At 45.5% G+C, this 26650-nt stretch overlaps 4 protein-coding genes across 4 annotated transcripts; 1 reads left to right on the top strand and 3 right to left on the bottom strand.

Moving 5' to 3' along the window:
- Positions 1-6668: 6668 nt before the first annotated feature.
- Positions 6669-7476, bottom strand: CCR75_006009 (uncharacterized protein; the record flags this gene model as incomplete). Its single annotated transcript, XM_067964083.1, has 4 exons — positions 6669-6929; positions 6989-7138; positions 7200-7269; positions 7333-7476. 4 exons carry the CDS (start codon positions 7474-7476, stop codon positions 6754-6756), a joined length of 540 nt encoding a protein of 179 aa, XP_067817130.1. The 3' UTR covers positions 6669-6753.
- A 2491-nt stretch (positions 7477-9967) lies between these two features.
- Positions 9968-10741, top strand: CCR75_006008 (uncharacterized protein; the record flags this gene model as incomplete). Its single annotated transcript, XM_067964082.1, has 1 exon — positions 9968-10741. The coding sequence occupies one exon, from the start codon at positions 9968-9970 to the stop codon at positions 10739-10741; it is 774 nt and encodes a 257-aa protein (XP_067817131.1).
- A 1150-nt stretch (positions 10742-11891) lies between these two features.
- CCR75_006007 (uncharacterized protein) lies at positions 11892-13171 on the bottom strand (the record flags this gene model as incomplete). The annotated part of the gene is made up of 3 exons (XM_067964081.1): positions 11892-12512; positions 12574-12892; positions 12954-13171. 3 exons carry the CDS (start codon positions 13169-13171, stop codon positions 12411-12413), a joined length of 639 nt encoding a protein of 212 aa, XP_067817172.1. The 3' UTR covers positions 11892-12410.
- Positions 13172-21217: 8046 nt separating this feature from the next.
- Positions 21218-22438, bottom strand: CCR75_006006 (uncharacterized protein; the record flags this gene model as incomplete). The annotated part of the gene is made up of 1 exon (XM_067964080.1): positions 21218-22438. One exon carries the CDS (start codon positions 22436-22438, stop codon positions 21218-21220), a length of 1221 nt encoding a protein of 406 aa, XP_067817173.1.
- Between the last annotated feature and the right edge of the window lie 4212 nt (positions 22439-26650).

Here is a 26650-nt window from a genome sequence, read left to right as displayed (position 1 = left end):
GATCAAGACAGACCATTCCATGTGGTCTGTGACGCCAGCGATTTCGCAATCGGCTGTGCGTTAATGCAATACGATACAGATGGCGCGGAGCGCGTCGTCTGTTACCAATCGCGTCAGCTGCAACCAGCTGAACGCAATTACCCAGTGCATGACAAGGAACTGCTTGCCATGAAATATGCATTGGCTAGATTTAGGGTCTACCTCCTGGGAAATAGACCGTTCATCGTATATACGGACCATGCGTCATTACTCACGGCCGTAAACAGCCCACACCTCTCGCAAAGAATGGCGAGGTGGCTATCCTTTTTCGCGGAGTATAACTTCTCTGTCGAATACAAACCATGACGACTTAATGTCGTCACTGATGCTTTATCACGCCGACCCGATTTCGAGTCAGCTATGCACTCCAACAGTGAAAGTTATCATTTAGTTGCAACATTCATTTCAAGTGTTCCATCATCAATCTTGGTTGATGACATTAAGAAAGCCTTTGCAAAAGATGAAAACCTTCCGCGTTTAGTGTATCATCTAATGAATCCATCCGATAAATCTTTTAAAGATCTACCGGCTTTATATCGATCGTCATCCGATCGATACACAACACGTAACGGCTTATTGTATTACACAGCCGTAGTCGGTGACACTCCACGTATCGTCGTCGCAACTCAGATTGAGTAGCGCTTGTGCATCATGTATGAGTGTCACGATGCTCCAACAAGTGGGCATTGTGGACGTGAGAAACTTATCGCACAGTAAGTTGCGACTTTTACTGGCCCCGTCAGTATCAGCTCGTGCGCAAGTACATTCGTGTTTGCGAGGAATGTCAACCGGTAAAGCCTAGCCCTTCATTTCGTGCACCCCTTCAGCCTCTACCATTTCCGGAAGAATGTTGGCAGTCCGTATCGATGGACTTCGTCATCGCATTTCCCGAACACGATCACAAATACAATGGAATCCTTGTATTTGTTATCAGATTCAGCAAGATGGTACATCTTGTTGCAGTACCTGAGTCGATCACGGCTCCGGGCAGTGCCCGTGGCTTTATCGACCCGGTATTGAAGCTCAACGGTTGACCTTTTGAACTTGTCTTGAAAAGAGAGATTCACGGTGGTGCTTTGGAAAGCCGTGTTCCGAGAGATCGGAACGCGACTGACTATGTCAACTTCTAATCATCCCGAGACAGATGGTCAGGCTGAACGCGTAAATTGCGTCCTCGAAGAGATGATTTGAGGTTACGTCCAACCTTATCCAGATTGAGCGAGTTTTTACCGATGGTCGAATTCACCATCAACAATTCCGTGCATGCGTCTACACCGCATATATTGTTCTTCGTGAATGGCTAACGCTATTGACGCAATTTTACCCCTTTAGAGGGATCCTCTAGTTTAGGGGGGCTGGACTCGCACAAAAAAATATTCTGGCTCATGATCATCACGTGTCGACATTACCAACGACGCGAATGACGTCGATATGGATTGCTTCGATATCGATGATGAGAAAGATCAAATGGCAGTGCGCACAAAGGCACTGAAAATACAAAACAAATGAGTCAGCAGAGGAATTTCTGCTTGGTCGAGAATCAGTAATCCATTTCGTACAGAATTCAATTGTTAACGCAGTGGACCGTCAGAAACGGGACGCAGACAAACATGAGAGAGCAAATGCTCTTTCATTTGAAATAATGACTTTGTGCTACTCTCTACGGTAAACTAATCGAAGCGTGTAGTCACTAACGTGGGTAGCAGTAAAAGTACAAACCAAGTTCATTGGGCCATTACGTGTACTGCATCGCAGAGGCAATGCGTGCAGAATAGATTTGCCACGTAGAATGCGCACGCATCCTATGTTGTACGTTGGTCGGCTCCCTCAGTACCATGAGTACGCGGTTTCTTCCGAGGACGGATCTGACCACTTTTTAAAGAATCGTAAAGAGATTCTTGTGGTCACGAAGCAGATTCTTATGTTGAATTTTGGAGATTATATTGCCGGGTCCAAAGATCCTTGGAGCCGCGATGAGCGATCGACAGCTCATCACGCAGGGCGTGATATTTTCGTTCGTACTCCAACATGAAGTTCGCTTTTCTCGGGCAGTCTTCTAACCTTCGATAAGTGAGTCGGCACTATCTGTTCCAACAAGTGGCACTTACCGCGCTCGTGATCAAGACCCTCCTTCAATACATGAAGGCAGTGGTCGAGTTTATCGATTTTCAACTGCAGGCCCGACAAGCAGGTCGAATCTAAATTCTATTCATCCACCACAACCATTAGTGGATTCCCACGGTGGTCAACATTTCCTTATGAAACGTAATTTAAACCACCCTGATGAGAAGGGGCAGCGAACGAGTTATCTCGTTCGCTGCCGCAGTTATCTACCTTCACATGACAGCTCGGAGCCTCGTCCCCAGCTGGTTGTTGACGTTGAGGGCCTCGTCCGTCAGTATGACGAGACCCGTCCGATGAATTAGAAGGTCCATCAGAAACACACGCCCCAGGCGCATGTAAATCTATTGCAAAACGTCAATCGCATCGCGCATCTCGATAGAGATACGAGCTCTTCCCCAGGGCGAAGAAAGGGAATGGGCATCTTCTTTTACTCGCTTCGTGCTATTAACACAACACAGACAGGGATCACTCCACGTAAGGCACGGAAGTCCTGCCTCACGAGACAACCGATGCAATTTGTACCTTACATCGGTTGAAGTTCGTTACTCAAACTTAACGCATATCGCGTTATGTATTTGAAGCCAGGCTTCCCGTCCAATGTCTTTACATTTCGAATGAACCCGCTCCAGGCTTGCATCAGTGAGATTTTATCTCGCTTGTTGTTGCCGCTATACCATCGATGCTTAAGAAAAGCATCGAGTCCTCAACGCGGAAGTTCTTCGCGCTGGGTTAAGGCCATGTAGCTTTGTCGCAATAAACAAGGGATATTTATTGTGACGAGTAGTCCCTCCAGACAAGCTATTGATTGGATGTTCGGGCAAAAGCCACGGCTTCTTATCGGAAGCAAGACGATAAATTTTAGTGTCTACGATCCCCTGAGTGGTACCTACTAGAGCAGGAGAACCACAAGAACTTTTATTACGATGGCTTACGCCATCGTCATCACCAAGCTTAGAAATATTTGCAGGTGACGGCACGGGCGACGGTGCTGGCGATGCATCATCGAATATTGCTTTATAAGGTAATATTCTAAAAGCTTATCCAGTAGTAGATACAGACCATTATATCTACTTTCTTCGCGGTCCAGTCGGCGCTGGACGCGCGCAAAGAGAGATACAGATTAGACTTTATTACATGTTTTGTATTAGTTTGTAAAGAAGGTAGTAGTATATAAATATAAACAGAAGAACTTAATTAGATTTATTACAATTTTAAATTAAACCTCTTTAAACTAAGTGTAGGCAAGCACGTCGTAATGCGGCCACGCTTTTCTTCGACAAACACCCTAGCACAGCCAGGAGGCGGTTAAACAAGCTTCTCTTGTGTGCAGTAACGTAGTTGTGGTGGTCGCGTTAGCGACGTCACCCAACGCAATAAGTGCTCTAGTAAAGTGTCGTCACGTGAGCGGTAATCCGGCTCCTCGTTCGCACTTACTACGAAAGAAGTAGTTTTGAGATTTGTGGCCAACCCTTGTGTATGTGATGCACATAGGTGCATTCGCATCAGGAAAAGACGACGCCTTGCGTCATTCGTGCTGACGGCTAGCGTCATCCGCTGCACACAAGAGAAGCTGATTTATCCGCTTCCTCGCTCAGCTAGGGTGTGTGTCTGAGTAGAGCGTGGCCGCATTACGAAGTGCCCGTCTACTTTTGATAGAACTTGAAATCCTTCCCACTACCCGCATCTCTGCGAGTGTACGTAAGGATTAGCCTTAATATTGATTTGGCTCATTTCACCCACCTCTCAGATTATCATCGGGAGGTGGTAGGGCTTATGGCGCAGAGACTTTGCGAACAAGCCCTGGTCAGGCTCCGGGGCAGTCTTCCTGAGCAGCATGTTGCTCAGTTGGAGCAGTTTAAGGCAATTGGGTCTCGGACAGCGGAGGGCCGCGTCCAAGGCTCAGAGCCATGCTGCCGCGGAGCCCGCCGCTCAGACTCTGGATAAGCTGAAGCATGAGCAGGCTCGGAGCGAGGCTCTCAACATGATTATTGAGATGCTCTTCGCCCGGCCGCATCAGCCGAGGCCCATTCGGATGGGCCCGCCCAAATTCGGTGGAACTGCAGCGCACACGATTGTCTACTGGCTGTTAGCCTTGGAGCAATTCAGTGTCGCGCTGCTCATTGAGGACTACAGCTGGATGGTGTCGTTCGCCATGTCGCACCTGCACGGTAAGGCCTCAGAGAGGGCTTACTCGGCGTTTATGGCGTATGTTAAGGCGTTTCCAACACAGGCGATCTTTAAGACAAAGATTCACGCCATGTACCAGCCGCCGAACAACGAAGTGTTACTTCAGGCGCGCTTCTTCGGAGCGCGACAGGCGAAGCGATCTCTGCAACAGTATGTGCAAGAGATGCGCTCGCTGTCGGCGTCCATTACCGTAGGTCCGATTCCGGAGCACATTAAAGTGCTCACTTTAACGAACGGACTACGGCATGGCCCATCGCGACAGGCCCTGTTCAGAAAGGTGCCGTCGACGATGGAAGAGGCAATCCAAATTGCCTTGGTTGAGAAGCAATCGAACAACAGTGCCTCGGCGACAGCTTGGAATAAGCCATCGGCCGAGAGATCAGATGCCATTCCCATGGAGTTGGGCAATGCAGACGTGGTCTGTCTTAAATGCGTCAAGCGCGGCAATATGTTGGCTCGCTGCTATGTCAGGGTCCCTGTTTCGGCGAAGACGCCCAGCAAGAGGACTCCCTGCTTAAAGGGCGTTGGTATAAGCCAGCGTACGAGGCGCATGAGTTCTGCACTCTTCCTCATGAGCTAGTTGTTCGCATCACTACTATGAGGTGACGGCAACGGTGTCGACTCATTGTAGTCGACAATGAGCGATAGATCAACATTCTCACTGTTAAAGTGGGATGAATTCTTAAGCCCTGTTAACGCAACAGCAGCAGCAGCTGTCGGCGTTCCGACTAAGGCATTAGACGCTGCCGGTGTGTTAACGCGGCGCGTGCGCTTAGTGCGAGGTTGAGTGGGCGTCTCCGCAGACGTACCACCAACGTGGTCCCTTTCCAGTGGCATCCATGGCGCCGTGTATATGAACACAGTTTGATAGAGTTATTGAGTGAGCTAGTGGCACGTAAAGCTGCTCGCAATTCCTCGCTCCTCTTTGACGCGTTTAAAATGTAAATTCGCTTTAAGGGGGGATGGTGTAACGGGCTAAAGTTGTTCCATGTTACGCAGTCTCCTTTAAGTGCACTTGTTGTACTTGAGGGGATGGTCAACTACTTAAAAAAATTAATTAGGCCCAGCACTCAGGTATAATTCGCTTTTGTGGCCAACCCTTGTGTATGTGATGCACATAGGTGCATTAAAATTAGGAGATATGACGCCTAGCGTCATTCGTGATGACGACTAGCGTCATACGTCACGTGATATATCTCGAAAGATATGCTCGCAATACATATAAGTGTAATCTATAGAGATGAAATTTTAATTGGCAAAAATAGGTTTTTATATTTAATGCGATAAAATATAAATCAGTCATGTGAGCCATACCCGAGTGCTGGGTCTAATTACTTTATTTAAGTAGTTAACCATCCCCATAAGAAAACTAAGTGTACTATACGGGACTATGTAACACTAAAGCAACTTAAGCCCCTTACAGTAAGTGTTTACGAGGGAGTCTTCCTCTGCACGTGTTAGTGCACGTGAATTGACGTGAGGCACCACTCGCACTAAAGCTGTGCGAAGTGAAGTTGTACTGAAGCAGTACAAGTCAGTAGTGTCCCGTTAGATCGAGGCTTTGTGCAAAGGCTTTGGCTTTCATCTTGATGACTTCACGACTCTATCACTGAACGACCCATAGTGCAACAGCTTCCACCACAGCAAGGTGTTGGACAATTTTTTGGCACTTAAAAAAAAAAAAAAAAACACGTCGCAATATGTTTGCTAACTTAGCATATGGGACAGAGGTCGTCACCACATTACTGCCGCAGATTAAGCATAGATCGAATGGTTAGATTTTTTTTGCTTCATCCACGACCACGAAGAAAGTGATTTAGAAAGCTCCGTCAGATCCATAGCCTCAAATTGGTCACTCATTTGTAAATATTGCTGATTGTAGCCTGGGTGATTCCATTATGGAGGTTTACCGCTCCTTTGCCTAAGAAGTCAGCATGGTCTACTCATCTTTTCATTCGACAGATTTCACGTTTCTAATTGTAGGTGAGGCGATTTTTTTTATTTTTATTATGCTGAACTTTTCTCGAAAAATGGTGACCTATTAAGATGCTGATCCACCTTAAAACCAGCTGAGAACCCTCTGAAAAACAAGGGGCTATTTTATATCCACCAAATTCAAATCCAGTAATGACATTCCAGCTACTTCAGAATATCCACTGCTTTATAGGATTTGCCTGTCACCGAGGCTATAGGAATGACTGACCTTACAAATCTTTTGATTTGTGTCGCGTTGATTTACTGACATTTGCAACGTGTGTATCACGTTGCAAAAAGATATGAGTCTGGCTAGTTGCAAGACTAGTAAGAGCTACGACTTATTAATGATTGTTGAAAAGGTTATACTTAAAAATGCTTTTTCGCCACTCTCATTGTGCTACATGACCTAAAAAGCGCCGTTGTCCTCTAGTTCCCTGGCGGTGCGGCCAGCTCTAAGTATTGCTCAAGTGTAAGCTCAGTATTCGCCATGCCGTCTCCTACTTCTTCCTCGTCGTGCGGCAGCTTTAGAAAGTGAGAGTTGCACAGATTTTCAGTGCGCTCATAAGCTTGACGCATACATCCTTCGACGATGCATCGTTTACCTGCAAAGCAGCATTAAGCATTGTCTCAAAGCTGTCTTAACGCAACGAAATCGACTAACCTCCTCCGTGAGCCCAGCACAGGCCATTGGAAATGGCGATCTTCTCACAATTATCGGCTTTGCACTTGGTACCGCCGCCGTGGGACCAGCAAAATCCTCGCGACTTGGCACGGTTTAAACAGCTAGGAATCTTGCATTCGGTCGAGCCACCTATACAATCACGACAACAATTAATTTCTACTTTCGCAGTCGTTTTCGTTGCAGTAAATACCATGTTTCCAGCAACGGTTCTGATGTTTTGCTCGACTTTTACACCCAGGAGTCTGGCATCGTTTACCCCCCTAATGAAAAAAGTACAAATTCACTAATTTCGCTAATTAGAGGCAACACATCGGAACGCACACCGTGACGGACGCAAAGTCCTTGATCGACGACGTATTGATCACATCCATCGTATTTGCAAATGCGGCTAGGAGGTCTTCGCGCTCGGCGCTTGCCATCAACTCCTTGTTTGACACGAGTGGTGCTGCTTTGTGCCACTCCAGCATCTTTGGAAAACACCTCTTCACTTAGATCTCCTGTGCTTCTACTTCTGGCAAGTGAGGCGGTGGCCAATTTCCCTCGTAATGGGATAATGCAGTCGCCTTTTGAGAGATACATACGAATGCTGAGCCGCCAATCGATGCAGTGACACAATGTCGAGGTGCTTACCAGCGGCTACCGCCGTAGCTGCCTCGTCGTCTAAGATAAAACTCAATGAAGCCTTACTAAAGGTGCTGTCGTCTGACGCTATTGATGGGTGTTTGTGGCGACTTGTCCATTGACATTTCGGTCGATGTGTACCAGCTGCTTCAATTGCGCTTCGTTGCATCTGCGTCGTCGATTGCGACGCCATTTCTACGCTGCTGGCAGTGCCCTCTGCGACACAAAAGTTGCTACGAAAGCTATAATTTTCATCAGTCGCCGACTTTTGTGTTTCTGCTGCTCGTCCAGACTCGTGCTTCGCGCCGCGAGGAGCTGCGGTCGTTGCTGTGTCCTGATAAGCTTTTTTGTCTGTCACTTGAGCGACTTGGTCATATCCTTGACTTGCCATGTGAATTTAACAAGAGCCGGTGCCTTATCTGTGGTATCGCGATTTTAGCATAGAACGCGTGAATGTAAAAGCTTTTAAATTCGAGACTTACGTTCCCAGATGCCGCGGCCGCCAGATGAACAGATCAGTCCGAATGTGCCGGGCCTCAAGTCTCGCCCCCTGCAGCTTCGAAACGAAGGTCTTATAAATTGATTTCGCGGTCTTGACTAGATTTATGGAGAACCTAGCTATGCACGGCGAAGCGTCGTCTTTCGCGAATTATTGTGTGTGCTTCGTTATGTGAAAGCGAGAAGCCTTCTCGCTTGATAGATAGGCCCGCGACCGAACCAAGCAAAGCTTTCTTGACGATGTCCGTCCACGTGAATAATTGCGCCCGAAGTGATATCCCACAAGCTGTCCTTTTACAGTTCCATATAGAAACGCGCGCTGCCAGTCACTAATTAGCAGTGTGGTTTAGACTCTCGCTCGACTAAATTGTTACGTTACACGAGATCAAAACAGGTCGCATTTTTCGAGCAATTGTCGGGCATCTTAGCAAATCTATTTTGTCAGGAGATCTCCTCATATTTGCATAACGTAACGCAGAGAAACTATCCGAGCTGCATGTAAAGCGTTGATGGTGCTATTTTTGGATAGAATCGTGTCCAACGGTAATACCTACGTTGCGCACCGGACAGCATAAAATACTCAAGTTTTTCTGTCTATCCACGTATTAGTGTAGTACCAGTGGTTTTGGAGGGCTTTCGACGCGACGATCGGTTGATTGTGAATTTGTGGGTTTTCAATTGTTGCGTGTTACGTGCCCACAAATCACATGCTGGAGCATAATCCAGAGCACATCTCAGCTTTTATGATTTGTACAATATGTACTTTATGGCTGTCAAAGGGCCTTCTGCATCTCTTGATTAACAAATCAACACTGAAAATAAAGATTCAGTAACGCCTTTCATCGCTTGCCTGCTATTTTAATTAAAGGGGCAAAACCATAAATGGTTCATCCTCGATGTCTGTCCAGCTTCTAAAGGCAGAAATAAACTCAAGTGTTCTCACGTCACCTAATTGCATAAGCCATCCTTAGCGATGGTGAGTTGTATGCGTCGATCGAAAGAAGCAAAGTGATGCTGTTTAAGCCCATCAAGCGCGATTTTATGCTACGTGTTGACCTTCCACGTTTCTTTTAATTCATTCTAGCTCTCAGCGCTTCAAGGAATCGCTACAACGTCGCTGTAATGTGCATCGCCTTTTTGTTAAGTATTGCAATAGCTGTGTTGTAATTATGACACGAAGGAAAACACATATTGTTCGTATTACAGCAGATGTAACCGGAGCTTTCTGGGTAATTTGAGGCAAAATATTAGCATGAATTGAAGTGTCTAATAAAAGATTTATAGTTGGCAATTCGTAAACAAAGACTTGACATTTCAGTAGTTCACGGCAAAAAATATATTGATCGAGTGAGAACTATGCTATTCATTTCTTTCATCTCGCAAAATGATGTCGTCGAAGTTTTTGTTGATTCAGCACTTGTTTTTCTAATGCATAGGGGGCTGTATAACCGTAAACGAGCCGATAAAAAATGAGCTTTGCGCTTGTAAAATTTAAACAAATGCAACGGCTATCCGCCCAAAGATTTGCTGCCGCGATGTATAGATTAAATGTGAAACACTGAAGGCGCGGGGCGGATGCCTGCTCTCTCAATACATAAACAGCGGAAGAAACATCTGTTGTCATTAAAACCAATTGCTCTTGGCAGTATTATAGTTTCAATCAGTATTTTGTCATAGCAAATGAAAGGTTAACTTGACCATCCGTTAACACATCTATCGATTGAACGACCGTGCGCTTCTACACGACTCGCTTTACAGTTAAGTCATTCCATATTTTGCAACAAGAGCGACTTGCTACTACTAGCAATTTACCACAGCATTAAATTACCTATCGGTTGGATGACACTTTTACTCACTGCCGTCGCAACGGCAGCTATCACCATTGGGCAGGTGCAGGCTCACGGATTCATGAAAATTCCCCTAGCCAAGTTTAAAAAAGACTCTGGTTCTCCTTCAGAATGGATTGTCGAAATTCAACCTCAGTGGAAAGGTGACTGGGATGCGGCTAAAGGGGACGAGGGACTTGTCGAGATTTACAAGACGCTTAAAGTTTCAAATGGCGTCAGTGACATACGAACGATGATTGACGGAGATGCTAATCTCTTTGGGGCTGACTGTGGAAAGACTGATCCGAATGCAGCTCCGGAAACACCCCCGACGATGGACAATGCGACGTTTTCACGTGGTATTGTGCACGCCGGGCCGTGTGAAATTTGGCTAGACGATAAGTTGGTGCTGACGAATGACGACTGTCAAAGTGCGTACGGTGATGGCACTCAGGAAACTATCTCGGTATTCAAGCCTATAGATTACTCGTCCTGCTCGTCCTCGGGATGTATGTTCCGCTTCTACTGGCTTGCCTTCCAGCGTCGTGACAGCAAGACCATATGGCAGGTGTACAAAAATTGTGTCCCACTGTCAGGCCCTGTCAATGGTGGAGATGCCTCCACCTCGAAAACCTCCTCATACGGCAAACCAGATCCTCCTATCGATAAGTCGGATTTACCTTCTAGCAAGGAATATAAATTGACGGATACGGATATAAAGACGGACACACACCCTTCCTTGGAAATTCCATCACCTTCGAGTCAAAAGTGTACCCGTCGCCGCTAATTTGGATAGCTGTAAATGTGTTGTACAAAGTCCGGCCATTTGAGTAAGTCATCTCTGAAACCAATTTTTATTTGTAACTTGATTTGTTGATTTCTGCTTCATAACGCTTTGAATAAACTCAAGATAAAAGTTTGGGCTATTTTATATGCCCATTCATGGATGTGACTGAGTTGTATCACGAAAGTAGCCTTTTTTGAGACTAATTATAGTGGCGCGTTTCTTAACCTTTTTAACAGAAAACAGTTTCACATCTAAGGTAGTGATGGTTTGATTGGCAAAAAATTCCACCTTCATACATGGAACGCTCGCATGATCAACGTATGGGGATTTGCTTTTGAAAGTTGAGCTTCAGGAATTTTGCCTACCCCGCAACGATAATTGCGCTAATTAAAGCAGCAGCGCGTAGTGAATTGGAGGGGCCGAGGCAACAGCTTACCAATTTTATTGCAATCTCTTAAAAGAAAGTATAGACGGACATTTTAAAAGACTAATGTGTCAGGTACTGATTCGAGAAGCATTCTTTTTGAGGATACGTTGAGAAGAAGCGATGGCAGCAACATCCTGTGCTGACCCATGTACATCTGCAAGGTCAAGCAATTTTGGGAAGTACGAGGTGAAAGTTGTGACAGCAATGGGGGGAACAACGCACGGTCACATTCTACAGCGACTCTTTAGCTGCTCACGCTGAAAACGGACGACACCAGGACAGCAAAGTACGGACATGAATAGTTTTCTTGATACTTTGCGCGTCACTAAGTAGAAAAGGTGCACCAAGATTGTAACCTCCATTCGAACACACCGACACTGCGATCGACCTCAGCACACCGAGTCACAAAGACGATGACGCGTAAAGCGGTGGGCGTATGATGAGCAACGAAAGACCTCCCTTTCAGCACGACTTTGACGAAAAGAGGCAAAAAGTCTGTGGTACCGATTTTTAGAATGGGGACATCGTCGGCGTTCACGGAGAAATTGGACGCTACAAACCAAGCAAAACACAGAGTGAAATAAAATGCTCAATACAAAGGACGGTAGAGGGGCATGATTGAGGCGATGACATAAAGCTGCATTGTTAGGGTAGCTGCTCCACCTTCAGCATACAACACACAAACTTTTGCTTTTGTGTGCCTTTTTAGCCCAATTTAAACGCAAGCTACGAAGATTTGTTTATCTTTATCGGTGATAGAAAATCGTGTGGCTAGATTTGTTTGGTCGTGAAACTGAGGTGCCGTCGCCAAACAGTACAATTTGGCAACAAAGTTGGGTGGGCAATGTAAATGACACCGAAACTTTATTGCCTTCGTCGCACTCAACAACTTAAGCGCAAACAATGCCAACCGCAGAGTATGCTTCTACAATTGACATTGAAAACGAATAGAATGCAATACTATGAAAAAACGACTTTCAATTATTGCTAAATAACAATTTTTAATGTTTGAAAATAATTTTTGGTTCTCCTTGACTTTGCGATCTGCTACTGGCGCAACTTTGTCGGCACTTTGCTTTCTCTCAGCCTCTACACGAAGCGCCTGCCTCTGCAAGCATCACGCTCTCACTTTTGTCGTCCTTTGACGACCATCAAACACAAGATTTGTGCACAAAGTTCGCACTTATTTGCGATTTTGTTGTAACTTGTAACGGCATGTAAATTTAACAAGATGCTTTCAGCTTATACGTGCATGAGCGAGTACAGTAAATGCACATTTTTTTTATTCTCGAAATTTTGGATAGCGTCCATAATGCCATCGTTCAAACTATTGAGTACGTCAATCTGGCAAGTATTCAAGAGATGTTATCATAAATTTCACGTCTAATAATTAATAGCAGCCCACCGCCTGACAAAGCTCTAAGGCCAACGAGCCGCCCACTTTTGCGTGCTCAGGCGTGTCCTTGGTGTCGAGGCAGAGCAGATGAAGTGGCCTCCATGTCGTTATGAGCTCGTTTCCAGAAACCTCGCTAAAACGAAAGCACGACTGGGCTGCCCCACGCAACTGTAAGTCTTCAAGCACAATTTCAAATATGCGGTCGTCAAAGCACAGAACCACGTCCAAACTCTGCAGCTCCTTGACGCTAAGATCCTGCCAACGCTGCGGGCAATCTTTAGTCAGCATGTCCCGCTCTAACATGGAAAGCACGCCATTGCGTTTGAATCTATTGGTAGCAAAGTTATTTTTGCATACAAGGTATAGAAGAAGAAGAGAATTTTACTGACAGATCGGCGTTCTCGGCTTTAAGCTCGCGGTACATTGTCTCATACGGCGTGAAAAACTCGTAAATCCGCGGGTCGTCGCGCGAAGGACCAGGAAAACGGACGCGATTACCAGCACCGAATGAGCAGACGCGTAGTCCAGCAGATCTAAGATGGTCGTGTGCCTCGGTGCTACGATTCACATTGTTGGCACACAACATTGCAAACATGGGGCGTGGCATAGGAATTTAGCGACCTGCTGAAAACTTGCTCTAATTAAAATTAAAAAAACATTAATATAAATTTTTGGAAAAAAGACAAAAAGGGGCCTATTGTTATCCCCCAAAACAGAGGTATATAATCAAAGTATTGCGAGTCTTTTGCAGGCCTTTCGAGCTACTGAAGCTAAGAAGACCTGCATCAAGGTTTCTCAATTTATATTCTAGTCATCAACAAGTTGCTATCATTACGCTACCCTCATAAATACAGACGTAGATAATTCAGGTGTGTAGCGGAGCTACCTCGCTCCTAAAGTCCGAGGAAGACTTTCAGACTCAGAGAGTCGCTTAGTTCTATTGAACTAATGGGCTAACAACTGAGGGAGTCGTACAAGCTATTAAATTTTAAGGAATCCTAGTTCAAGGGATTCAAAGGTTCGTAGAACCAAGATGCAACTAGTGCCCAAGAGGATATACTTAAGAAAGGCTTCTATCTCTTACAGATCAATGCGCAAGCCTTAGGAAGGCACTTAACGCTTTTAGATCGAAAGGGGAACTGAACTTTATTTAATTATTTACTAAAACCTTACCCTAGCTGTAACGGGGCACTATGACTTGTAGTGTTTCGGTACAAGTCCACTTCGCACTGCTTTAGTTGCGAGTGGTGCCCTACGTTATTTCACGTACACTAGTACGTGCAGAGGAAGACTTCTCTTAAGGCAACTAGCTTTGAGAGGGTAAAATGAAATCTGTATTAAATATAATTAAGTGTCTCTTGTTCTATCTTTGAAAATGCTAACTTAATTATAATCTAATACTAAACATGTAAATGAATTCTCTTCTCTATCTTATCTCTATCTTATCTTTAACTCTCTCTTTGATTACTTCTACAGCTGTTTAGTCTGCGGAATAAATAGGTATAAATGGTTTACACCTATTTATGGATAAGAATTCTGAATATTACTTTATAAAGTGATATCCTCCAAATATTATCTACCTTTTAGATAATATATTTATTAACAACCATTAAGTGTTAATTTCATGTAACGATACACCCCTTACATCACCCCTCCCTTAAATGACAATCACTTTGAGTGCCATTAGATGGAGTGGTCGCTATGTGACCACTTAATTTTTAAAACGATGCTGATTGGTCAGATCCATCATTAAAAAATTCCATTGCATGAAGAATCAACTCATGCGGAGTGACGAAATGCTATCTCTTGCGGCAGACGGTACGTCTGCCGTAGTGTCTTCCACTCGCACAACACTAGATGTTGCGAGTGCACGTGGTGATTCACCACGTAAATACGATTCCTCTTTGGGGGTCGACTACGAATGTGAGTCGGATGAAATGGCCGACTCCGAGGAGAATGGAACAGTCGCCTGATATACGTTAGGCGGCTAACTCTGAGCCTTCGAATGAGAGGGCTCATTCTGATAGACGAGTAAACAGTCTATTTGGATCCGATGATGAGGATGATCTCTCATCGCCCGTACGATCTCCCATACGGTCACCTGCACGTGTTTCTGTGCAAGGTGACGACGATGGCGTAAGCCATCGAAAGAAAAGTTCTTGTGGTACCCCTGCTTCAGTAGGTACAACTCAGGGGAGTGAAGACAGTAAAGTGTCTCATCTCGCCCCTGAAAAGAAGCCGTGGCTTTTGCCAGAACGGCTAATCAATAGCTTGTCTGGAGAAACTACTCCTCACAATAAATATCCCTTATTTATTGCGACAAAGCTACATGGCCTTGATCCCAGCGGGAAGAACTTTCGCGCTGAAGAATTTTTTTAAACTCGATGCTTTTCTTAAGCATCGATCGTTTAGTGGCAATAATAAGCGAGATAAAGTATCGCTTATGCAAGCCTGGAGCGCGTTCATTCGCAATGTCAAAGACATTGGACGCGAAGCCTGGCTTCAAAAAAACTTAACGCGAATCGCGTTTAGCTTGAGAAACGAACTCCAACAGGTGCAAAGTATAAATTGCATCGGTTGTCACGTGAGGCTGGGCTTCCATGCCTCACGCGGTGTGATCCCTGTCCGTGTTGTGTAGACAACTCGAAGAGGGCAAAAGGGGATGTGTATTCCCTTTCTTCGCCCTGAAAAAGGGCTCACATCTCTATTGAGAAGCGTGACGCGATTGACTTTTTGCAATCGATTTACATGCGCCAGAAGCGCATGTTTTCCGATGGGCCTTCTGAACTATCGGATGGGTCTCGTCATACTGACGGACGAGGCCCTCAGTGTCAGCAATCAGCTGGAACCACGGCTCACAGCTGTTATGCGAAGGTGGATAACCACGTTAGCGAACAAGATAACTCGTTCGCTACCCCTTCACATTACGGTGGTTCTGGATACGTTCCACAAGGAAACGCTGACCACCGTGGGAATCCACCAAAGGTTGTGGTGGAGGAGGGAATATTAGATTCGAACCGTATGTGGGATATAATGTCGAGTATCGACAAAATCGATCACGTCCTCCATGGTTTCGAGGAGAGCCATGAGCACGAGCGCGGCAAGCGTCGCTCGTTGGAGCAGACGGTGCAGCTCACCATATTGAGCGGTTGGAAGACCGTTCGAAGAGTGCGTACTCCATGTTGGAGTACGAGCGGAAGTATCATGCTGTTCGCGATGAGCTGTCGTCAGCTCATCGTAGTTTTGAGGATATTCGGAACCGACATGAGAAACTTCAGGTTCAACATGAGAACCTGGTCTACAATCACAAGAATCTTTTGGGGATTCTTGGAACGGGTGGTCAAATCCGTCCTTGGAAGAAGCCGCGTACTGATGGTACGGGCGGAGCCGACCAACGTAAAACGTAGGATGCGTTCGCATCCTACGTGGCAATTCTATTGTGTACGCATTGCCTCTTCGATTGAGTACACGGAAAGGCCCAATGAACTTGGGTAATAGTTTACTGCTACCTACATTAGTGACTAAACGCTAAAGGTAGGTTTAGCGTAGAGAGTAGCACTAGATCATTAACTTTAAATGAATGAATATTAGCTCTTCAATGTTTGTCTGCATTCCATTTCTGTCAAGTGAGGCCATCGCACTCACTCGTAGTACATCCACACGCTTGTGGGTGCTCCAAGACTTTCATCAGGTGGCCATCTGATGAACAAGTGGCAGGCATCTTTACGGATCGATGCAGCCAGCTGATCCTTGGCTCGTATTTTTTGAGCCAAGGTAACCTAGGATGACATCAAATCTGTCATCCAAATCTAGTACGATGTAATCATCATCATACTGTAATTCTTTTAAACGTGTAGTGAAATTTCACTACGCGTTTCATTACTGTTATAGATGCGCCTGTCGTTAAACGCACCGTCATCCTCGTTGGAGGGATGTCGCGCTCAATATATTCAAGTCTACGATCCTCTAGCGACTGGCGAAGAATAAAATTATTCAACGCTACACAGTCCACTCGGGCTTTAAGTGACAAATCATTTGTCATTTTTAATTTCAAGGTGATGAGGGATACCTCATCACCAGGTGCGCAGAGACACATAATGATTGTGTGTATGGAGCAACATTAGTCAAGAGATTTGCAAGTTCTCTTGAGGTGACTAGTTCAGTAGGGAGTTGCGCCCCTACTGACCCCGACCGTTTTTTGGCGGTCCGCCTCGCTGTTGCGATTTCGCAACAACGTCGAATCCGCGACCGTTGCCCATTTTGGCATACGGTCCAATTTACGCTTAGTAACTTTCGGTGCTGGGCATGGGGCACTACACTCATGAGCGTAATGTCCTAATTTTTGGCAGCGATGGCATTTCTGTGATCGCTTACTGTTCGGAAAGCGAGGTCTCTCGCTTTCGACGTAAGAAAGGTCCATGGGTTCTGGACCTTCTAATTCGTGTCGTCTTGGAGGACGATATGATGACGAACTAGCTTGAGCCTGTCTCAAGCTAAAGTCCTCCTGTTCTGCAACGGATATTGCTTCTTCAAGCGTATCCAGTTCCAAGCGGAGCAGGTGGATCTTTACGGGACCACACGTAAGACCTTGCATGATTACCCAAATCAACGTGTGTTCATGAGCTGGGTTGTTTGTGATACAACTTGCTAAAAGTCGTATGTGCTGGGCATAAGCGTGAACATCATGCTTGCCTTGCTTGAGTTTCAGAAGCTCTGAACGAGTTCTGAACTCAGCCATAGGCGGTTCAAACGTCTCTTTGAGCCGGGCATTAAAAGCATCTAGCGACCCAAAGACGTATGGGTCGCGCAACTAAAGGCCCAATGCCCAAGTTTCGGCACGACCTGTCAGATTCGATTGAGCGAATCCGACTTGCATTTGCTCGTCGATGATGTGACGTGCCCTTATCGCATCGTCCAAGTCGACAAACCATCTCAAGAGGGAGTCTTCTTCGACTCCCCTATACTAAGAGACGTCAATCTTTAATGTTTCGGGACGAAGCGTTTGCGTCATCCCAGGTACAGGGGTCTGTACCTATTGTAATCTCAACATTTCCGCCTGTTGAGAGCCTTGCTGATTCAGCAAGGCTACTTTTTCCTTCATTTCGTCAAGTTCATGTGGTCCTTGGACGGGCTACAAAGTGCTACCAGGTGTAACGGGGCACTATGACTTGTAATGTTTCAGTACAAGTCCACTTCGCACTGCTTCAGCTGCGAGTGGTGCCCTACATTATTTCACGTACACTAGTACGTGCAGTGGAAGACTTCTCTTAAGGCAACTAGCTTTAAGAGGGTAAAATGAAATCTGTATTAAATATAATTAAGTGTCTCTTCTTCTTTCTTTGTAAATGCTAACTTAATTGAAATCTAATACTAAACATGTATATGAATTCTTGTCTCTATCTTATCTGTAACTCTCTCTTTGATTACTCCTACAGCTGATCAGTCTGCGGAATAAATAGGTATAAATGGTCTATACTTATCTATGGATAAGAATTCTGAATATTTCTATATAAAGTGATATCCTCCAAATGTTATCTACCTTTTAGATAATATATTCATGACTAACCATTAAGTGTTAATTTCATGTAACGATACACCTAATTTTGGCCGTTAGATTTATATCTGGCGGCGACCACAAGTATTACCCAAAATAAATGGGATTTAAGTAATTAACTATTTCAAAATTAGATAAAAGGGTATTTTACCCATAAAGTAAATGTACCACAACAACGGTTCTCCAACCGATGTGTGCCCCATTACATCCTTCCCCATCAGACTGTTGACACCGAGTGACAACATTCGCTTCATATCCTCTTTGAGGTTGCAACCTAAGCAGCTAACCGTTTGATTGTGTTTTCCGTTCCTTTGTCTAATGACAATCAAGCGTGAGTCACAGACTCTGAGCACCTTCCTTGACGATGAGGGAATGGTGGACTATGAAAGTCACTCTCAATCAGAGGAGGAGGAATAGAGCGGCGTTAGCTCACGCCTTCTCCTTCGGACGAACGTCGGCGAGTCCCGAATCCGTTCCCAGAACGTGGCGCCGCTGATGTTATAATTGCATTGAGCAGGACATGGCACCCTGAGTCCAACATTATTACGAATTCGCTCGATGAAGAGCAAGAGCAGATGATCCTCATAGAGGAAGAGCTCGTCGTCGAGCTGCCGAAATAGCGAAAGCTAAGGCTCATAGTGAATATAGATTTACTCCGCTTAGTGCGGACGAGCATCTCAAAGAGATAGCGTGTCATAGCTTGGCCATCTGGTTCTCTGGTGACCCGGCAAGGATGCCGGAGGAGATCGCTGCTCGCGACGCTCTTCATGAGCAATACCTTTCGCCGAAGGTAATGACGCGAAGCCAGTATCTGACGCGCTTACGTGATCAAGCCCGTGGGGCTTCGGTGACCTCCACGAGAAAAATTCCGATCGTTTTGTTTCCAAATGAAACAAGAACTGAAAACGAAGTCTTATTTGAGAAATGGGTTCAACGGGAACGCAAAATCCATAATATCTGGAATATTGGCGAGTCTGCGGATAGAGGTTATGTTCGTTTGGAACGGAAGCTTCGCTTCGACTTTGTAAAGCTTAAGGCCAAAGGCCAGTTACGTTCGGCATTTATGCCACAAAACGAAGAAAGGCCTAGCCAATATTTCAGTGCTTCGGTTGACCGTACAACCAAGGATCGAAGCAGCACTGAGGCATAAATCCACCTAATCCCACGTTGAGTGGTGGGACGCGTCGTTTGACGCGAGTTGACCCTGAGCTTGGCGCTTAAAAACTTCAACGGCGTACGGGCAATCTAGCCGAAGAGGTACCTCGAACTCCCAAGAGTTTTCAGAAGAGGAGTACCCTAGCCACTTCATCAGATACTGGTATTGACTCTCACGACGACGTCGCTTTAAAAGTTTCTTCACATGAAACTGAAGGTTCCCCCGCGCATCAAGCAGTGCGGGAGGGGGCCGAAATTACGGCGGAAGCATTTGATGCTCTACGGCACGAGGTGCAACTTCTTCGTGAGGTCCTTGCTCGGGTTTAAGGCTATTTTAATGCGGTTCGGGACCGTATTTCGACGCTAAAGCGTCAGCAGCCTCGTTTAGAGGGCCAGCTGGACATCCTGGTGAGAATGGAGCAATCTGCGGCACGACCGCCTGTCTCGGCGCAAGAGCCTTCAAGTTCACGTGGGAAGGGTCCCGATATGGCTTAAGCAAGCTAACGTAAGACACTGGGTGTGTACGCAGCTTGCTGGGAAGGTTAAGCGTATAAGCTAGGCCCATCTTGGCCACAACCGTAAATGGTCCAACAAAGCGCGGACGCAATTTGGTCTTGAAGACCGCGGAAACCAAGTTGGTAGGTAGGTTTTTAGCGTTTAGTGAAACTCGGTCTCTGGCCACGGTCTGCTGCTCTTTCATTTCGCCCTTTTTATGACTTGCCAATCAATTGCAGGCTCTCTTGGCGATTTCTCACCTGTTAAAAACAGTACATTTATTATTGCCAAACGAAAAAACGATATCTTATGTGCCCAGGGGCGATCACACCCATTACACTACTCTCATGTAAATAAGTAGGTTTGATATTCCAAAGGGCAAAAGGGCGATCCAAAGACGATTCTAAAGGAGCAATGGTTGATTTTTCGGTGCAGTAAAAATGACCCATACAGTAAAATATTATATATGACGTGTTTATTCGATACAGACGGGGGGGGGGGGAAACTATACCAAAAGGGGTGTGTGACTATGCTGGCTCCCTAAAATTATTGGCCGTATAGCTAATCTATCGCTTAAGGCCAAAAGCTCACTTCCCGTCAGTCAATGCGGCAAAATAAGAGATACTGGACCAGATTGACAAAGCAAACTTGATGTGTATTTTATGATAAAGCGGGTCAGAACGACGTTGATGATGAGAATAATGGCATCCAATCGCTATTTTATTTCGCAGGTCATAGAGCGCCGGCTTTCTCTCGTGCATCTGCTCAACACTGCACGCAGACATTTTTTGTCGTACTAAATCGTTATCATTAAGGACATGAGGAGTGTCTGAAAAAAATGACTTAAGTCTTCAGTATCTGCGATTGTGTGGCATTGCAAAGTAATTCTGTTGCATCGGTGCGTCTTCACGCAAAGTCTTGAGCATAGGAGACGATGCCGACAATCAAATACGAATAAAGGCTGTAGGCTTTCCATGCTGCGAGCACGTGCCGCGGTACAAGCTTGCAATCTGTGATTTGTCACATTAATTGTCATTTTGTTGCATTTAGGCTTTCAGATTTTATATTCTTTCATTCCTGCTTGCGTATAATAACCGCTCCTGTATTAGAATCGGAAGTTGACATATTTCTAGACCGGTGGGCACTAATGTGTGGCCAAATACTCGATGTATTGTTTTGCAACAATACATCGAGTATTTTTCTAATGCAATGCACATGCAACAAAAACTACTGCTTGCCAAATGTGTGCGCAAATAAATTCGACGCTACTACATCTTAGCGACAAAAGAATGTTGTCGACAAAGAGTAATGGCAATGATACGAATAACGTTTAAGTTAATAATGAAATGGACATGGAATCATGACAGTTGTTGACATTAAATTGGGAGGGAACGGAGACCTTCCACATACAAAGATATACATAACTGGTATTCTCCTCCAATTGGAGGTTTAAAAGCGACGGCGTCGGCCCGTGCACTTGCTGCTTGGAGCCGGGGCAGGAGTCACATCAGGTGTGTCGCTCGAAGGGTTCTCTGGGGTAGGGTTCGACGATGGAGGGTCCGAATTTCCGTATGAAGGGGGAGTGTTCGAATCACCAGTTGACGGAGTGTCTAATTTCATAGGGTCTGAGTCACCACCAACTTGAGGGGACTTGTTGGAGTCGAAGTCGCCATCTTCTTTGGATAAGTCTGACTCTTTCGGGTCCGAGTCGTCATCTTTCTTCGATAAGTCTTCCTTCATCGAGTCCGAGTCGCCGTCTTTTTTAGCAGCGTCATCCTTTGTAGAGTCCGAGTCTCCATCTTTCTTCGATAAATCTTCCTTTTTAGAGTCCGAGTCGCCATCTTTTTCCGATGAGTCTTCCTTCTTATAATCCGATTCACCCTCTTTTTTGGACTTGTCTTTAATCTTAGAGTCCGAGTCCGTCTTTTTGGAGCTCGGATCACCAGTTGATAGAATGTCCGACTGCTCCGCAGTGTCACCGGCCGTCTGAGTCAGGTCGTCATCAGAGTACGTTTTTTGAAGTGGTTCCGATTCCGCACCAGATTTGGTATTCTTGGAAGTACCAGCACCGCCTCCACCTGCAGGACCCGTCAGAGGGATACAATTTTTGTAGGCTTGCCACACCGTTTTGCCGTCGAGCTTTTGCAACGCCAGCCAATAGAATCGAAGTAAACAACCACCTGCAGCACATGACGAGTAGTCGACGGGCTTGAAGACAGTGGTTGTCTGCTGTGTACCATCGCCGTACGCGCTTTGGCAGTCGTCATTTCTAAGAACCAACTTATCGTCAAGCCAAATTTCGCAACTACCAGCGTGAACGATACCACGAGATAAAGTGGCCGCGCCGTTCGACGGGGGATCTACAGGCGTGCCTTTGGGGTCTGTATAACCACATTCTTCGCCAAATTCCGGGTTACCGTCAAAAAGAGAACGAAGATCCTTAAAATTGTTAGCAGGCGCTAACTCTTTGAACAATGCGAGAAGTCCATCATCGCCTTTGGCTTCATCCCAGGGCCCCTTCCAAAAAGGTGGTATCTGAACCACCCACTCGCTGGTCTCCTTGATTTTCCATGTCGGTTTGGGGTCATTTATAAACCCGTGTGCTTTGACGTAGTTGGCGCCGGGGGCGACTACTGCAATCATAGCGAATAAGGACGTTGAGGACACCATTTTTCGCTTAAGAAACGTGATATGTCACCGTCGCTTAAAAATGAGGAATGATATGTTTGACAGTCGACAAATTGAAAGTGCAAACTCAAATGCCAAATTATACAGCATAGGTTGGTCAGTCTTAAATCATAAAACAACCTGTTGAGCGGTCACGCTCGATTTTACCTTGAAGTGGTTACAATGGCGATGAATCTACAAAAACTGAACATTCCACCGAAAAAGACACTTACAGCTTGTTGTTGCCATTTTTTTGTCTGTAATTTTTACGTGGAATTAACTCCCCCGACATGCGACAGCGTTTTCTTGATAGAAACGTGCGTCATGCCATTAATTTTAAAAACCGCATATTTAGCTGCAACGATGTATAAAGACTCGATTGGTGAGCTCTTCATTCTGGCGAGCGACGATAAACTGTCAAACTTAGTAAGCAAAACGGCTTTAATCCTTACGTGTCATTAAATTGTGGTTTGTTGGTGTCAGCCTTTACCCGTCGGATGCGTAGTCACATCTTTACATCTTCCGAGAGCCAAATCATAGGCGTAATGACGCAACAAAGCCTGGCGAACTTTTACTGCGCTCAATAGTCGGACTGCAGCTGCGTATGGTCTAAATGCAACTGTTAATCCAAATTTCAATTTATAGATCTTACAATTGCTTTGTTGCATGCTTTCAGTGAGACTGTCTATAGCGTGGCACCTTTTGTAACGGGGTGTATCGTTAAATGAAAGTAACACTTAAAGGTTGCTGAAAATATAAGGAATTGTTATGTTCACAACCTTTTGGTTAAAATAACTACCTTTTCTAAAGTACACGTCGCACTTAACATTATAATCACTTCCAAACAATGCAAATTTCTGTACTGCCTGGAGGTAATACGAAGTTGATGCCGCGTTTCATTGGGCCCTTTACGGTGTTTGAAGAGGTTGGAGACCTCAACCTTCCTACGTGTATGAAGACGCACCCCGTGTTTTACGTGAGTCGTCCAAAACGGTATGTAGACCCAAATGAGGTCACATATCCCCATTTTGTCAAAGGAGACCAATGGTGACGCCGACTGTGAGTCGAGCGTCGTTCGGGTGAGGGGGATAGTGGAGGCGAAAAGCTATCAGACCGATTCCTCCCTCCACGAATAGGACTCGGAGAGCGAGGGACATCACGCGAGTAACGCGGATCCCTCAGCATTATCCGCTCGAAAAGATCCACGCGAGTCTTCAGGCGTTCATAACCCCGGCGAGCCTTTGCTCGGGCATCAAAAAGAGCCGAGGCCAGTCGCGAGACTTGATCCTCGAGATCCGCAATGCGTTTCCAAACAGCGCTTAACACCTGTGAGTGAACGGACAAAGGTATCGGGCGCCACCTGCACTGATGGATGCGGGTAGGAATCAACGCTTCCTTGTTGGAAGTTTGCTTGCCCACCGTTCCGTGAGGCAAGGATTACAGATCCTCGTCCAATGGAAAGGTCAACCGAAGAGTTACGACGCTTGGGAGCCGATCGATACCTCACGTATTGATGTGCCCGGCTTGGTGGCTGCCTATCAAAAAGAGCACCACATGAGGCCTCTTCGCTAGTCTCAAATAAAATAGCAGAACAAGCGTTGTGAGAAGAAACACGGGGTATACAGTATCGCATGGATGATTTCTTTCACACGCAAGCGGGCGAATTTAATTCGTTGCGACCGCTGTTTCATCGCATCGGAATGCTGATGAATGCGGCGCAGAAATTCCGCCTAGTATTGGTCGGGCGTTTCATTTGAACGCAACACGACCGGGATCGGGAAAATGCGCCCAAGCGATTTTCCCTGAGCCCTTTAGGATTGAAAGACGCCATTACAATTATGTGCGTCTACAAGAGCGCGCTCTAGGAGCGACGCTCTTGGCCCGTCTAAACGAGATCATTTAGATGAAGGGGGCATCTTTGGAATGCCACCCGTCACATAGCCGCGTTGTAAACGACTGGCTTGTGACACCGACTGAGCCTGTTCACGCGTCGTCGGCGGAGCTTTAGGCTCCGAATCCTCTATGTCAGAACCATTATGAAGTATGGTCTGAACATAAGGCGTTGTGGTAATACCCAACAGAGAAGCAGTTGCGCCTTTATGGGCAGCGCTCTCATTACCTGACGATGGGACAGCATTCGTAAACGATGCTGTCTCCATATTGTGAGCCATGAGAAAAGTTTGGATGGGCAATAATGCCGCATCATCCTTCTTCATGAGCTCGTTGTCCGCATCACTACTATGAGGTAACGGCAACGGTGTCGACTCATTGTAGTCGACAATGAGCGACGAATCAGCATGCTCACTGTTAAAGTGGGATGGATCCTTTAGCCCTGTTAACGCGACAGCAGCAGTAGCTGTTGGCGTTTCGACTAAGGCATTCGACGCGGCCGGCGGATTCACGCGGCGCGTGTGTTTAGTGCGAGGTTGAGTGGGCGTCTTCCCAGACGACCCACCAATATTGCTCCTTTCAGGTTGCATTTTTGGCGTCGTGTATGGAAACTCAGGCCGCTAGAGTGATAGAGTGAAGAAGCGGCGCGTAAAGCTGCTCGCAGTACCTCTCTCCTCCTTGACGAATTTATGATGTAAATTTGTTCCTTACGGAAGGGATGGTGTAACGGGCTAAAATTGCGTTAACGTTACACAGTCCCCGTCAAGTACACTTGGTGTACTTAACGGGATGGTTAATTACTTAATCAGTGTAATTAGACCCAGCACTCGGGTGTGGCTCACATTTGTGATTAATTTTTGTGTATGTGATTCACATAGGTGCTTTCACATTAATAGGGATGACGGCAAGCATATCCGTTACGCGAGGTATCTAGAAAGATATGCTCGCAATACATATTAAGTGTTATCTATAGAGATGACATTTTGAACTCGTAAACATAGGATCTCTAGGCTATAATAACGAGATTTGATTGGCTGGAGCTAATACCCCTGGATTCGAATACATGACAGAACGAACGCGATAAGAAAGCTTGCACTTCATACCACTCAATTTAATCGTATCATACCCTTTCCAATTTCATACACTAATGTACGCAGCCGAGGACGCCCTTCAGGATCAACACAGCGCAATTCGTCGCAATTCGAGGTAAACGGGGCTTCCCTTCGACCACAAAGACGTTGTGGAAATTTTGGTCAAACGCGACATAACAGAAAAGGGTGCACTAGACCTGCTTCTGCTAATGTCAATGCCGACCCAGCTCCCACAGCCCACGGTCGATCTAGCTTCCATGGCTGATTTTAGATTCTCTACAGCAGGTCAGCCTTGATGGTCTAGGTACTGCAGATGATTGGAAACACTTTTGTTTTCCTCCTGCTACTGTTTCTATTACTCATCCAAGTCGATAGTATTGTGTAACTGCTCCAAAACGATGTTCTCTATAATTGCTTCAAGAGGATGTTTCCTCTGTTGTGATCGTCGTTAATTTTTAGCTATGTTAAGTTTATAAGTTTTGCCGTTTTCAGCTTCCATATGCAAGACTTAACTATTTTGTCATATATTCGTACAGCCAGTCAAAATTCGCTCATAAAAATGCAGCCAATCATAGCTCGCGACTCAAGCTTAGGCCTCAGTTTCTTGGTAAAATCCCGTCAGTTTGTTATAAGTTTTCGTGATTGGCTAATTTTAAAGGATCTTAAATGCGATTGAGAATGATTTTGGATGTGCTTTTTTAAAGCGCCTCGTAAATTTAGCACAGGAGAAACTTCTGCGCGAATATTCAAATGCGCCTGTTTCTCAAGTATGTCCGATACATTGGCTACCTTGTTCCGCCACTGCTGGTTTAGTGCTAAGCGCTGTGGGTCAGTTTACTAATAACCTGCTTGGAAACCGTATATTCATGCTGTAACGGAGCACCTTTCACTAGTACTGATAAGTACTAGTTAACCTTACACTGTTTACAGTGAAGGTGAAGTGCCTCAAAACTTCACGTACACAGGGGTGCCGATGAAAGTTTTTTTAAGTAGTTAAGGGGCTTAGCTACCAAAGATAATTGAAACGATTAAAATGAGGGAAAAGGAAAACTGTAGTAATATATTTAGTTCTTTACGTGACTATCTTCTATCTACTACTGAACTTATTATATTAATAATTAAATAAGTATAGCACCTCCTTGCGCACCACACAATCGTGTCTTGAAACGATTGGCGGGGTTGTTTAAGACTTAATTCAACCAATCAATAGAGCTTATGTCTTATTGCATCAATA

Source organism: Bremia lactucae, linkage group LG13, assembly GCF_004359215.1.
Source record: "Bremia lactucae strain SF5 linkage group LG13, whole genome shotgun sequence".
Taxonomy (NCBI): Eukaryota; Oomycota; class Peronosporomycetes; order Peronosporales; family Peronosporaceae; genus Bremia; species Bremia lactucae.
The sequence above is the reverse complement of the archived record's forward strand: the minus strand, read 5'-3'. Positions and strand labels throughout refer to the sequence as shown.